This window comes from Myotis nattereri (genome assembly GCF_964212035.1).
Source record: "Myotis nattereri genome assembly, chromosome: 6".
Lineage (NCBI taxonomy): Eukaryota > Metazoa > Chordata > Mammalia > Chiroptera > Vespertilionidae > Myotis > Myotis nattereri.
Genome location: NC_138081.1, coordinates 6,756,311 through 6,770,454, shown reverse-complemented (window position 1 = coordinate 6,770,454; position 14,144 = coordinate 6,756,311). Strand labels below are relative to the sequence as shown.

The following is a 14,144-nucleotide window of genomic DNA, read 5'->3' as shown; positions in this document are numbered from 1 at the left end:
CATTTATAGGCCAACATTTCATCTTATGAGATACTAGAGGCCCAGTGCACAAAAATTTGTGCACTTGGGTGGGCGGTCCCCTCAGCCCGGCCAGTGCCCTCTCTCAGTCTGGGACCCCTTGGCGGATGACCACCTGCTGGCTGAGGCCTGCTCCCTGGGGGACTGGGACTAAGATGGCAATCAGACATCCCTCTGGCAGCCTGGCAGCCCTCGGGAGATGTCCACTTGCCAGCGGGAAGCAGACCTAAGCTGCAGTCGGACATCCTTAGCGCTGCTGAGGAGGCAGGAGAGGCTCCCACCACCACCGCTGTGCTGGCAGCCATCAGCCTGGCTTGTGGCTGAGCAGAGCTCCCCCTGGGAGAGCGCACTGACCACCAGCGGGCAGCTCCTGCGTTGAGAGTCTGCCCCCTGGTGGTCAGTGTGTGTCATAGTGACCAGTCATTCCCAGTCCTTCTGCTGTAAGGGTCAGTTTGCATATTACCCTTTTACTATATAGCAGGGGTCCTCAAACCACGGCCTGCGGGCCACATGCAAATACAAATATTGTAATTGTTCCCGCTTCATTCTTTTACTTCAAAATAAGATATGTGCAGTGTGCATAGGAATTTGCTCATAGTGTTTTTTTTAAACTACACTCTGGCCCTCCAATGGTCTGAGGGACAGTGAACTAGCCCCCTGTTGAAAAAGTTTGAGGACCCCTGCTATATAGGATAGAGGCCTGGTGCATGGGTGGGGGCCGGCTGGTTTGCCCTAACTGGTGTCCCGGATCAGGGTGGGGGTCCAGCTTGGGTGCCTGGCCAGACTGGGTGAGGGGCTGATGGCTGTTTTCAGGTTGTTCGCACCCCCTTTTGAGTGGGGGTCCCCACTGGGGTGCCTGGCCAGCCTGGATGAGTGGCTGATGGCTGTTTTCAGACTGCCCGCACCCCCTTCAGGGTGGGGGTTTCCATTTGGGTGCCTGGCCAGCTTGGATGAGGGGCTGAGGGCTGTTTTCAGGCTGCCTGCACCCCCTTTAATGTGGGGGTCCCCACTGGTGTGCCTGGCCAGCCTGGATGAGGGGCTGAGGGCTGTTTTCAGGCGGGCCAAGCCTGCAACTGAAGCTCCCAGTCACTCCTTTTTTTCTTTTTTTCTGTTTATTCTGGGATTTATTTACCTTCTGTAATTGAAACTTTGTTGCGGCTCCAGCTCCTAGGCCAGCTGGCTGAAAGCAGGTACCTGGGGTTTGTTTAGCTTCTATAAGTGCAACATTGTTGCTTAGACTGGAGCTCAGAGCCCGGCTGCAGCAGCCTGGGAACCTTGGCTAGCTCCATCACTGGAGCAAGCAAGCCTCATGTTCCCTTCAGCTGCCTGGCTGCCAGCCGCTATCTTTGTTGGCAGATAATTTGCATATCGCCCTGATTAGCCAATGGGAAGTAGAGCGGAGGTATGGTCAATTACCATGTTTGTCTATTATTAGATAAGAAGAGTTTTTTCAAAGATGGTGCATTCTTACCTGAGAAGAAATTGTGGGAAGTGTTGCAGTGTAGAGATATGGCTTAAAATTATAAATTTTTTCAAGGCTTTCCCTCTTGGAATCCTGCATTACATTGCCAAATTTCTGATGCTAATATGTAATATGAGACTAACACTACGAGCTAAATATCTGCAGTCCAGACCAGTCTCTCCTTTTCAGTATTCCCATGGAAATCATGGGAATCCCCAGCTACTGCAGTGAGGGGGCTCTCACCTGAGACCCAGTGTGCCTATTGCTCTTGCCAGTGGACATGGATGCTTCCCGGGATTTTTCTCTTGGGCTTTGCTCAGTTGATGGTGGTGTTTAGACAAGGCGGCATGTGCAGCCTGGGATCATGCAGCAGGCCCTAGCTTGCCCTTCAAGTTAATGTTTAGGCTTCATCTGACGTTTGATCTCATGCACCAGTAAGCTCTGGATGCTGTGTTCTGAAAGCCAGGTGGGCGACCTATGGCCACTTACAAATACTGAAGCCTTCAGAGACAGGCCTCCAATGGAGGCTTCACTCTACTGCATGCAGTGTGACCTCAGCCCATTACTGAACCTCTCCGGTAAAGTGACACAGGGATACTGGCCTTGCATGTTGTGAAGGTTAACTGAAGTGGTGTACTCATGGGCCTGGACCTAGGTGTGCAGTCAATGATCATTTATTTCCCACGTCCTGTCCTGGGTGGGCCTCCTACTGCAGACATTCACTTCTGTAGGCCCCTGTTATCAGCTTCCCCAGGATAACTCTAAGCCCTTGCCACTCATCTGGTAGAGTCCCCTAATTTGTTCTCACTTTCCCCAACTGCAATCATATATGCATAAGGCAACCCAACCCATAGGAAATGTGTCCTGAATCTGTTTTCTGAAATACTTATCTAGTGGTCATGAGACATAAGGCCAACTTCCCAAGAGACTTTTTACATTGCTCCTGGTCAACCTAGACTCAGCTTCTGCCCTCTCAACTCTATTCAAATTTTCCTCTTTTAGCACTCATCTCAGATCCTGCTTCTCACTTCTGCCATACACCCACCTCCTGCTTCTCTTTATAGATCCATAACCTCTCCCCGCTTTTGGCCTTTCTGGCCATGGCCCAAGTTCCTTTCTTCCCACGGTGCTTACCCCCTGACCCTCATTCACCGATCCAACTTCCAGTTCTTTCCTTATCGTGCAGCCTTTGATCCTCATACCCACCAAAGAAAGAGCACAGTTAACAGCATCTCAAAACACAAAATACTTCTTTATTATTAAATGCTAATTTATAATACTTATTCAATTTTATTACGTTATAAAATATACCAAGATTGAGAAATTTCTATCTATCTATCTATCTATCTATCTATCCATCTATCCATCTACCTATCTATCTATGTATGATCTATCTATCTCTCTATTGTCTATCTATCTATCTATCTATCTATCTATCTATCTATCTATGGAAAAACAGCAGGTACACAAAAGCACCAGTACTCCCAGCATCTCCTACATCACATAGCCATAGTACAGAGAAATGTCCATTTCTTTTTCCCTGTCAATGAAATGCTGCATTTCCCCCAATTTGGCAGCATTCTCACGCTCTAGTTGAGCCTTCCTCTTCATGGCCTCTCGATCTGGCCTCTGCTCATTGGTGATGGGTGTTGACATGACTGGCCCCCGAACCTCAGATTTCCTCCACGGAATTGGTTGGAGGGCGAAATCCTGGAGTAGATAGTGGTTGTGAGGCTTGAGCGGAGCCCGGGGCTGGCTCACAGCAGAGTGAACAGGCTCCCGCTGGAAAGAAGCACAAGATGAGGCTTTGTAGGTCCCAGGCCTAGAAGCAGGAGGCGGAGGGACACTAGGGCAGTCGCGGTTGTTCAAACCTGCTCCAGCTGAGTTGGATGATACTGGCTGAGCTGATTTGGCAGGGCCTATCAAAGATGCAGGAGTTGGCAGGGATGCATTGACTGCAGCAGGCTTGGCAGGGTTGGTCACAGCAGGCCGACATGATGCCAGAGACTGTGGCCTGCGAGGAACAGGTGGAGCTTGAGGCTTGTCCATGGTTGGAAAAACCAATGGCACCAGCTTGACCTTCCCGGGAGAAGGCAGCTTGTCCTGGGATGGAGGTGGAGCCCCTTTGTCAGCACTTGCATATGGTTTTTGGGGATTGACTTGAGTTTTCACAGGACCTTTGCCCTCGCGGGGAGAAACCAGCCATGGTTTGGTAGCTGGGCGTGGCTGGGGGCCTTTGGGGTTGCTTGAGTTTCCCAGGGCCCGCAAGGAAGACAGGTCAGCTTTCTCATCCCTCTTCTTGCCCAGTGCATGGAAAACCTGCACAGACTCCAGCATGTGCATACCGAGGCTGCTGCGAGGCTTTTTGATGGCCTCTTGTGGCAACTCAGGATGACTTTTCTTCCTCTTCATCTTGGGAATGGCTGGCTTCTCCTCGGCCTTGACTTTGTTCCCTGACTGCTTCCTCTCCTCAGCTCTCTTGGAGTAGTGTTCCTTGTTTCTTTTGGCGTTTTCCTGCCCATGTCTCTTCGTATTGCTGGTCCTGCTGGCTGCAGCTTTCTGAGGTTTGCTGTTAGAATGCTTGGCCATGTTCGAAGGAGCCCTGCCACCAGCTGCAGCATTGCAAGGAACCAGTTCTCCCACAAACACACAATCTGGGCTCTCGGGCTTGATCTTGGCCTTGGGAGCATCACTGATAGACTCAGAGGCTTTGTGTTTGATCTTCCTGCCTTGATCAGAGCACGTCTTTCTGACACTTGACTTTTTCTGCACTTCGTGCAACGTGAGGCCCCTGGTGTCTTTGGTTTTGATCACCTTGGGTCCTTGGGGCTGATCAAGGTCATCCAAGGAAGTTAAGACCTGTGGAAGGTGAATACCCTCCACCAGGGTGTCGATGTCTGCAAAACTGTCATTAGATTCAGTCCCATTTTCAAGTGTCCCTTGGTCCTTAAGACTCAGGCTGTTCTTTCCCAAACCAGAGTTGTCACAACCAGGCTGCTCCTCTTGGCCAAGGCAATCAATGCAGGCCAGCACCTGTGGAATGTCAGGGGCTTCTAAAGGGAGCAGTGGAGCAGCTTCGTTTTCTGTTGGGAACTGGTACTCATTCAGGTGCTTGGGAAGCTTGGTTTTAATATTCTCCACATTCTTATTCTCTTTCTGTTCCTGGCTTGAGCTGGAGGCAGTGCCAGGAGGTGACTAGGACTCTGGACGAGGGGTGACATTGACATGTCCCCACTCTGAGGTGGTGGATAACTCTCAAGTACCTGGATATGTCTGTTACTGCCGGACTTGAGGAATTCTTGAGTAGGTGGTAAATAAAATAGTTGGCCTGGAAGTTGCAATGCCAGGGAAGTCTCCATCACTACAATGGAATCAAGGGGAAGTCGGTCAGTCCCTGGCAATAAGATGCTCCCTCAGCACCACCATTGCAACAATCATGTGCCTTCCAACAGTGGGAAAGGCATCCCTACAAGCTCTTTTGCAGGATCATGAACAGCATCGTGTGCTAGGAGATAAAAGGCAACTGTTCTGGTTCTTCATGGTGACCATTTGATGTCATTTTTTTAAAGGATTTTCTTTGCATTTCACAGGGTTGTTATAAGTCAAATAAAAAATAAAAGTGATTTTTAAGAAATGTTTCTCATTCTCATATGGAACCCTTGTAATTCTCTCTACTTTCCTGAGTGAATGAAAACACTTCATAACAAGGACTAAGACAGGGAATGGAGCTCTTCCTGATGAAGCCTATAAGCAAGGGGAGATAATGGCTTGTTTGCTTTGGACAAGATGTTGGAACACATGATCCTAAATCCAGGTGTCAACTCAGGAAGTGATGGAACGTTCAATGGGCACTATCACAATAATGTACTGAAAGGCCTCAGAAAGAGACTAAAACAATAAATCAAGGGAGTTTCTTGCGGCATTGTAGTACAGGAGGACTCATCAGGCAGGGCAGTGGAAAGTGTGGTGTCCCTTGGTATGCTCTTGGAGTTCTCCTACATGGAGCATCCATGGCTGTTAGTTTCCCACCTTCCCACCTCTGTCAGGTGTCCTCATAAGGAGTCTGACAATGGGGGGCATTGACTGAGGGTGGTAGTGGTGAAAGTCACAGGACTTACATTCTACCTGTCTGAGGACTCACCACTTCACAGCTGCAGATTGACCCTAGTTTTGAATGCTGACCTTATTCCTCTTCCTTGTGACTGCTTGGACTCACCTTGAAAACCTGTCTGTGTGATGGGATGAGGAGGCACAGAGTAGCAGATTCCACAGGTGGAGGCTGGTGGTATCATACTTGTGGACTGAGCCTCCTTTAGCACCATGACCATCCCTGGGTCAGGGACAGAGGCCCTGCTCTCTGTGTAAGACACAGAGCCATAGGACTGCAGGTAGGGACCACCCTCTTCAGAGAGCAGAGGGTCCATTGTGCCTTGATTGTAGTAACACACATGATTTCCCACCTGGTAGGGATGTGACAGGCTCTGTCCCTGAATGGGTGCCCCCTGAACAAGGTTGACAGAAAGTGATGGATACTGAGGGGCCATATTATAGGCATCTGAGTGTTTATCACACTGGGACGCCAGAGACATAGAGGAGACAGTTGTGTCCTGGTCAGTGACAGTCACAGTGAAGTTTCTGAGTGATGATGACTTCTTTTCAGTGTCTCCTGTAAGAGCCCACTCAAAAACTTTCGGATTGGAAGCAGCTGGAATGGAGATTGGGCTCTGGCCAGGAATTTGAGACAACATGGTTGTGCAAGAATGTTGGTAAAAGTGGGCACCACCCATGAGAGGTTGGAAAGAGGCGCCAGAGGCTGATGGCAGGAGCCATGGTGAACTGTTGGCTGGAGCAGAGGCACTGTAGAAATTGCAGACACTTCCTGCATTGCTCTCCACAGGAAGAGAGCGTTGCAGAGAGGTTGAAATTCCAAGGAAAGGTGGATTTTTGGAATTCTCTGTAGGGAACAAGAGGGTGATGAAAAACATCAGAGAGATTGATAAACAATATGTGTGAAAAAGCAGCATTATTTTAAGATTGTTGCTTTCAGCCCTAGCTCTTTTGGTTCAGTTGGATAGAGCACTGGCCAGCAAGTCTGGGTTCAATTCCAGTCAAGGGCACAAGCTCAGGTTGCGGGCTCAATTCCCCAGTAAGGGGCCTGCAGAAGGCAGCCAATCAATGATTCTCTCTTGATGTTTCTCTCTCTCTCCCTCCCTCCCCCTTCCTCTCTGAAGTCAATAAAATAGAGATATCATGTACTGGTGGGGTCCCTCAGCCTGCCTGTGCCCTCTCACAATCCGGGGCCCCTGGGGCGATATTGGACTGCTGGTTTTGACCTGAGGGATGTAGTAGTGCAGGAAGCAGCAGGTGGACCGGGAAGGAGCCCGAGCCAGGGCCAGGCGCTGGGCAGCTCCAGCTTGGTGGTAGTGGCAGCACTGCCGCAGAGGTGGGAGAGGCTCCTTCCACTGCAGCTGCTCCAGTCATGAGCCCAGGTGTCTGGTGCCCATCAGTCAGCTGAGCGGTGCTCCCACTGTGGGAGCACACTGACCACCAGGGGGCAGCTCCTGCGTTGAGCGTTTGCCCCTGCTGGTCAGTGCATGTCATAGCGGCCAGTCAACTGGTCATTCACTCTTTTGATCATTCAGTCGCTTAGGCGTTTATATATAATATAAACACTTGAGCAAAAATGTACACAAGACCCAAGTGGTGTGGTTCATACATTGTTCTCCAGGCTAGAAGCAACCACTCCCTGACCTATCTCGCTCTTGAACCTACAGTAGTATTGATTTGTATGCTCTTTCGTAGAATTAAAGCATTTTCGAACCAGAAGTCCTTGGAGAATCCCTGTTCTAGCATTCTCATTTCACGAGTGAGGAAACTACGGATCGGTTCTCTCCCTATGTTAGTATTAGTACCTGCTTCCATCACCTAAACATCCCCACTTCCTTGCCAGAGCTCTGCGCATTACACTGCCAACATGTAAGAGCAATAGAACTTCTGATGCAGGTGTTTGTTTGTCCATGGGAAGACAGCACATCAATTGTCATAACAATCTTCAGCGTCTCATTTTGCCTGTGCCCTTCACGTGCTCTTCCTATAATTCTCATAGAAGCTCAATGCAGTTGGTAAACTTAAAGGGTCTTTCTTACTGTCTTTATGCCTGATTTTTGATCCTACCTCAAAATGGCTATCTGACGGTGAGTTTCTCATAAGTGAGGCACGTGGCAAACGTCAAAGCCTAATAAATTTACTACAGAATGAAGTTCTGTTTCATACATCAGTATCATAAAAGTAAATATTGCCTATTCTATTGTAGTGAATACTGTTAACCAGAAACAACCCACAATAGGTGATTTTGAGTAAGTTCTTAGCCAGTACATATGGACAGAGGAGATCTATCAGTAGAAAATGCATAACAAGCAGCACACTGCAACCACTGTTGATGTATATGTGCCTCCCATAAATGCAGACCAATAGTTCAGTAAATACTAGTTTAAAGCGGAGAGCAAAGTAAATGTAAAGGAATTCCATTATTGTAATCATTTGTGTTTCTCTGACTATACCCCAGTAAATAAGAAATACTTAGTATATTAGATATTTGTATTTCAATTAAAATAGCCTTAAAACAAAGAGAAGAGAACAGTTGAAATGTATCATGAAGGTTTTTATATTTATCTTAAAGCCTAGATTGTCATCATCTTCAATCCAGGAAAGGATGTCGTACCCAAAGTCTTAAAACCATCATCAATAGATTTCAATTTAAAAAACACACATTAATATAGGAATCCCCAAGAGAATCTAAACAATTGTTTTGTGAGAACTATGAAATTAGCGAAGCGGGGCTTGATGCTCTCTTGTTTTCCTTAAGCAGCTCTGACCTGAAATGAGGCAATGGCTGTGTATCAGCGTGCTGTCTGCGTTAGGAAGAAAATAACTTTGAAGATGAAGAGCATCTTTGACTTCGAACATACTAATCACACAAAGGGTGTATTCTTTCTGATTCTATTTAGGACATATCTTTCTGTTAGGTCTTAAATTATTTCGTTTACTAGACGAAACATTGTCATAGTTTAAAAATCAGAATGAATTGAAACACTGAAAATTCTGTTATTTCCAATGCCCTAAATCAGTGGTCGGCAAACTCATTAGTCAACAGATCCAAATATCAACAGTACCACGATTGAAATTTCTTTTGAGAGACAAATATTTTAAACTTAAACTATATAGGTAGGTACATTGTTATTAACTTAATTAGGGTACTCCTAAGGCTAAGGAAGAGCCACACTCAAGGGGCCAAAGAGCCGCATGTGGCTCGCCAGGCGCAGTTTGCCGACCACGGCTCTAGATAATCGCCTTTCTTAGTTTCTTGTATATAAGAAACATCATTTCTGAAACACGTTTTTAAATGTTTATATTGCAAACTGTCACATGCCATCTGTGTTCAGAGAGGCAATAAGAAAACAGGCAACTGAATAGGATTGTGTTGATACACGGCTTTGGCTAGTGGTACCCTACCCCAGCCTTACTTTCTTTCCTATTCTATCAATGCAAGCATTTGCTGAGATCCACATTACTTTGCCCTAGTTCGAGCTGATTTCACCCTCTACTCTTTCTGCTTTTATTTAAAATCTTTGGTTCCCTCCAATATTCCATTCCAAACTACCTTTTGTTCTCATGAGCTCTTTCACGCTCTCCTTGTTAATTTTTATACTTTTCCCTCCTTCTCGGTTGTGTTTTTTCCTCCCTCTTGGTTCCTGTAGGCCTGTGCTGATGAAAAATGTTCTAATTTTTTTACATTGAAATACTTGCCTTCTTAGAGCCCAGTACTCTCCATCCTCTCTCCCTATTTCCTCTGTTATCCTACTTTGGATAGCAAACTCCAAAACCACATGAATATTACCTTTGGAACAGCACTCAATTTAAAATACTAAACTTGAAACCTTGGTGGTGGGAGATCATTACACATGAGACATCATACATCTATATATGTATGTATTGCTAGTTTTCTCCATGACTTAGGTTTTCTTCCTATTGCTGTTGAAACACTATCAAGAAGTCTTGATTTCATTGTCAACAGGAGTGTTCTTTAAAACTCCATATTAGAAAAGGAAGGGGTTAGAGTCCACAGCCAATCTAACATCCGAATGTAGCAGATGACGACAAAACAGATTTTGTGAGAGAGTCAATGACTTGTCCAAAGTCACATTGCTAGTAGATGTCAAAATCTCAACTGAAATTAGGTCTGCAGACTTCTCAATCACTATTTCCCCAAATTATTCTCTGCTCTTTTGACTCTATTGCTAAATTTAGGGGCAAACATCTAATGAAAAACTTTAAAAAGGTTCTCTCCTTACCTGACATGGTCAGAGAAGAAGAGCAAATATCAACTTTAGATGCAAGGGATGAGGATGTCTCAGTGGCTGAAGCCAAAGAGCACGTGTGTCCAGTACGAAGGTCACTGGTCATACTGGCCACTGGTCACTGGTCACCAGTTACTGGTCACTGGTCAGTTGCGATGATCCAAATTTATTTACAGACAACTCCATGGACACCCCAAGATTCTACCAGGTGGTGGTAGGTTTGGTGGGAGAATGATGTCACAAAGCAGGCAGTTTAAAGGGATGAGAGAGCCAATCGGGAGGTCAGGTTCCCAAGAAGACAGGATTGGATGGAGGGAGTGGTAGGGGAGCTAAACCAACACCTGCATGGCTGAGCTCTCAGGACAGATGGGCTAGATGACAATACAGCTGCGATAGTCTCACTTTTCCCAGGCTCTTATGCTAGGGAAATAATCTCAATGTTTGTTATAGACTTTCATGAATATAATTAACTACTAGTTGCTTATATTCTCCATATTATATTGTATAACATGTTTACCATTATATATATTGCTACTATCTTAGAGAGAATGGAAAGGGACATCTAGGTTGCACACTTACAGTTGTTCTGAAATCATACCAGTCCATGTCATAAGTGAATTTACTGTGGCTTTTGAGGAGCAAGGGGAGGGATTAAGGAGCTCTCTCTGTCAGTTGGTTGACCAGTAAAATGAAGTTTCTTGAGTGTATTTTGTGCAGAATGATGTGGTCCAGGGCTCTTTTTTTGTAGTTTCTTCTCCTTGAATCCTACCTCCCCAGGGCTGGGCAGGGCCAGGCTATGTTGACTAGCATCTCCTACCACTCTCATTTTTTCTCCTTCTTCATTGTAGGCATTGTTTGTAGAGAAGCTTTGATCTTGCATTCTGACACTCCTGAATGTTACTCCCTGTCCACTTCCAGCAGCAGGGTCTTCTTTGTAGTGTCTGACGCTTCCCCCAATGGGCTCTGTCCATTACAAGCAACGACCACAGAGCTAGGTGTCAGCTGACTGCAAACCTTTCCTCTTCCAGCCTTTGGTTGCACTTCTTCTGCCACGTAATTTGCTCTCTCTGGTTCCTTGGGCCATGTAGGCATCCTGCTGTATTATACGCGAGAGGCCTTCACGATGTTTTCCCTTCTCCTTCTCTCATAAAGTGGATCCAGTGTGGCAGTTACTGCAGTCTCCTCCCCCTTTGCAACAGGCGCTGTAGAACTTTGGGCCTCCAGGATTCTCTGTCTGCCATGCTTGGGTGCACGGCCAGGCAAAAGTGAGGAGGAGACTAGTTAGAGAAAGACAAGGACATTCTTGGAGACTAGGTGACAGGCAAAGTGAAATTGTACAGGACAAAAACATTCATGTGGATATTTTAGGTTCAGTGGAAAAGATGTTGACACATTTTGGTCTCATTTTGTATTAAGACAACAGACAATTTACATGTATACACAACTTACCTAGTGCAACAAATGCAAGGCATTTTGCTCACTACAGGTATAATCTTCAATATATTTTCATTTTCTTTTATGTCATATTAGCTCAATTATATAAATCATTGGTGTGTTTGCAGAACAGAGATTGTCGTTATGCTGTGTGTCAATGCTCTGGTTTTGTTCATTTGTTTTTTTCCTAGTCGTACTTTTTATTTATTTATTCATCTTTATTGTTGTATTAGAGATGTCACCTTTATTTTCTATTTTGTCTTTCCCTCCATGGAACCCCTCCACCCACCGCACTCTTGCCATCCCGCCTTCTACCTTCACCACTCCATTTTCTGTGTCCATGGGCTATGCATACATGCATACAAGTTCCCCAGTTCATCACACCGCACCCACACCCCCACCTTCCCTCTAAATTTTGTCAATCCGTTCCATGCTTCTATATCTCTAGGTCTACTTTGCTCATCAGTTTATTTAGTTCATTAGATTCCACATATGAGTGAGATTATGTAATGCCTTTCTTTCTCTGGCTTATTGAGCTTAGCATAATACTCTCAGGTCTATCCATGCTTTGCAAATGGTAAGAGTTCTTTCTTTTTTTACAGCCGCATAGTATTTCATTGTGTAAATGTACCACTGCTGTTTTATCCCCTCATCTGCTCATGGGGACTTGGGCTGTTTTCCAAATCTTAGCTACTTTAATTTGTGCTGCTTTGAACATAGGTGGGCATATATTCTTTTTGATTGGTGTTTCTGGTTTCTTAGGATTTATTCCTAGAAATGGGATCACTAGGTCAAATGAAAGTTCTATCCTTTTATTTTTTGAGGAATATCTTTAGTGTTTTTCACAGTGATTGCACCAGTCTGCATTCCCAGCAGCACCCTAGTCTTATTTTCAAAGATTCCACCATGGTAAGACATATTGCATATTTCTCCCTTGAGGCGTTTATCTTGAAGCATCATGAACTAGCTTGATCTGATGGATTTTGTGGAGAAACTTAAAAAGGGGCCTGTGAAAAAGGACACTGTGGTGAGTTATGCTGTGCACACAAACAAAAGGGACAGATGTGCACAGTCAGCCCAGTGTGGCCTGGGTGCCTCTGTTGTTCTTCCCCTGGTTAGTGCTTTTCTCACTAGCCCTCTTGTGACTGTGAGAAGACAGTGCTGTGTTGCTAACCCAGGCTTCCACAGGGTGGGGAAAAGTAGGTTTACAGTTGTGTGTGTGGAAAATAGTACAATTATGTATAAATAATCATACAACCATAAAGTCTGTGTTTCCCATACTCAACTGTAAACCTACTTTACCCCATGCTATCTATGGATTAAGCTGGCTTGGGGGAGGAAGTCAATGGATCTAGTAGTTTCTCTTGATGGTAAGCTTTTAGGGTGCCTGGATCAATCCACCTTGGGCTTTTTACTTCCATTGTGTATGAAGTGTGTGACCCAAGAGGCCAAGAAGCCAGAAGAAGATAGCTCCTACAGATGGAATCTCCAAAGCCACATTTTTCATTTATAGGCCAACATTTCATCTTATGAGATACTAGAGGCCCGGTGCACAAAAATTTGTGCACTCGGGTGGGCGGTCCCCTCAGCCCGGCCAGTGCCCTCTCTCAGTCTGGGACCCCTTGGGCGATGACCACCTGCTGGCTGAGGCCTGCTCCCTGGGGGATTGGGACTAAGATGGCAATCAGACATCCCTCTGGCAGCCTGGCAGCCCTCGGGAGATGTCCACTTGCCAGCGGGAAGCAGACCTAAGCTGCAGTCGGACATCCTTAGCGCTGCTGAGGAGGCAGGAGAGGCTCCCACCACCACCGCTGTGCTGGCAGCCATCAGCCTGGCTTGTGGCTGAGCAGAGCTCCCCCTGGGAGAGCGCACTGACCACCAGCGGGCAGCTCCTGCGTTGAGCGTCTGCCCCCTGGTGGTCAGTGTGTGTCATAGTGACCAGTCATTCCCAGTCCTTCTGCTGTAAGGGTCAGTTTGCATATTACCCTTTTACTATATAGCAGGGGTCCTCAAACCACGGCCTGCAGGCCACATGCAAATACAAATATTGTAATTGTTCCCGCTTCATTATTTACTTCAAAATAAGATATGTGCAGTGTGCATAGGAATTTGCTCATAGTGTTTTTTTTAAACTATACTCTGGCCCTCCAATGGTCTGAGGGACAGTGAACTAGCCCCCTGTTGAAAAAGTTTGAGGACCCCTGCTATATAGGATAGAGGCCTGGTGCATGGGTGGGGGCCGGCTGGTTTGCCCTAACTGGTGTCCCGGATCAGGGTGGGGGTCCAGCTTGGGTGCCTGGCCAGACTGGGTGAGGGGCTGATGGCTGTTTTCAGGTTGTTCGCACCCCCTTTTGAGTGGGGGTCCCCACTGGGGTGCCTGGCCAGCCTGGATGAGTGGCTGATGGCTGTTTTCAGACTGCCCGCACACCCTTCAGGGTGGGGGTTTCCATTTGGGTGCCTGGCCAGCTTGGATGAAGGGCTGAGGGCTGTTTTCAGGCTGCCTGAACCCCCTTTAATGTGGGGGTCCCCACTGGTGTGCCTGGCCAGCCTGGATGAGGGGCTGAGGGCTGTTTTCAGGTGGGCCAAGCCTGCACCTGAAGCTCCCAGTCACTCCTTTTTTTCTTTTTTTCTGTTTATTCTGGGATTTATTTACCTTCTGTAATTGAAACTTTGTTGCGGCTCCAGCTCCTAGGCCGGCTGGCTGAAAGCAGGTACCTGGGGTTTGTTTAGCTTCTATAAGTGCAACATTGTTGCTTAGACTGGAGCTCAGAGCCCGGCTGCAGCAGCCTGGGAACCTTGGCTAGCTCCATCACTGGAGCAAGCAAGCCTCATGTTCCCTTCAGCTGCCTGGCTGCCAGCCGCTATCTTTGTTG

General features: G+C 46.7%; 2 protein-coding genes across 2 annotated transcripts; both read right to left on the bottom strand.

The window, feature by feature from the left end:
• Nucleotides 1-2,974: 2,974 nt before the first annotated feature.
• On the bottom strand, nucleotides 2,975-4,839 carry LOC308521539 (uncharacterized protein C2orf78-like; the record flags this gene model as incomplete). Its single annotated transcript, XM_081094612.1, is given in 2 exon segments — nucleotides 2,975-4,650; nucleotides 4,653-4,839. Coding segments are annotated over 2 exon segments (1,863 nt in total).
• A 693-nt stretch (nucleotides 4,840-5,532) lies between these two features.
• On the bottom strand, nucleotides 5,533-9,838 carry LOC308521538 (uncharacterized protein C2orf78-like; the record flags this gene model as incomplete). Its single annotated transcript, XM_081094611.1, has 3 exons — nucleotides 5,533-5,543; nucleotides 5,697-6,434; nucleotides 9,832-9,838. 3 exons carry the CDS (start codon nucleotides 9,836-9,838, stop codon nucleotides 5,533-5,535), a joined length of 756 nt encoding a protein of 251 aa, XP_080950737.1.
• Nucleotides 9,839-14,144: the final 4,306 nt, after the last annotated feature.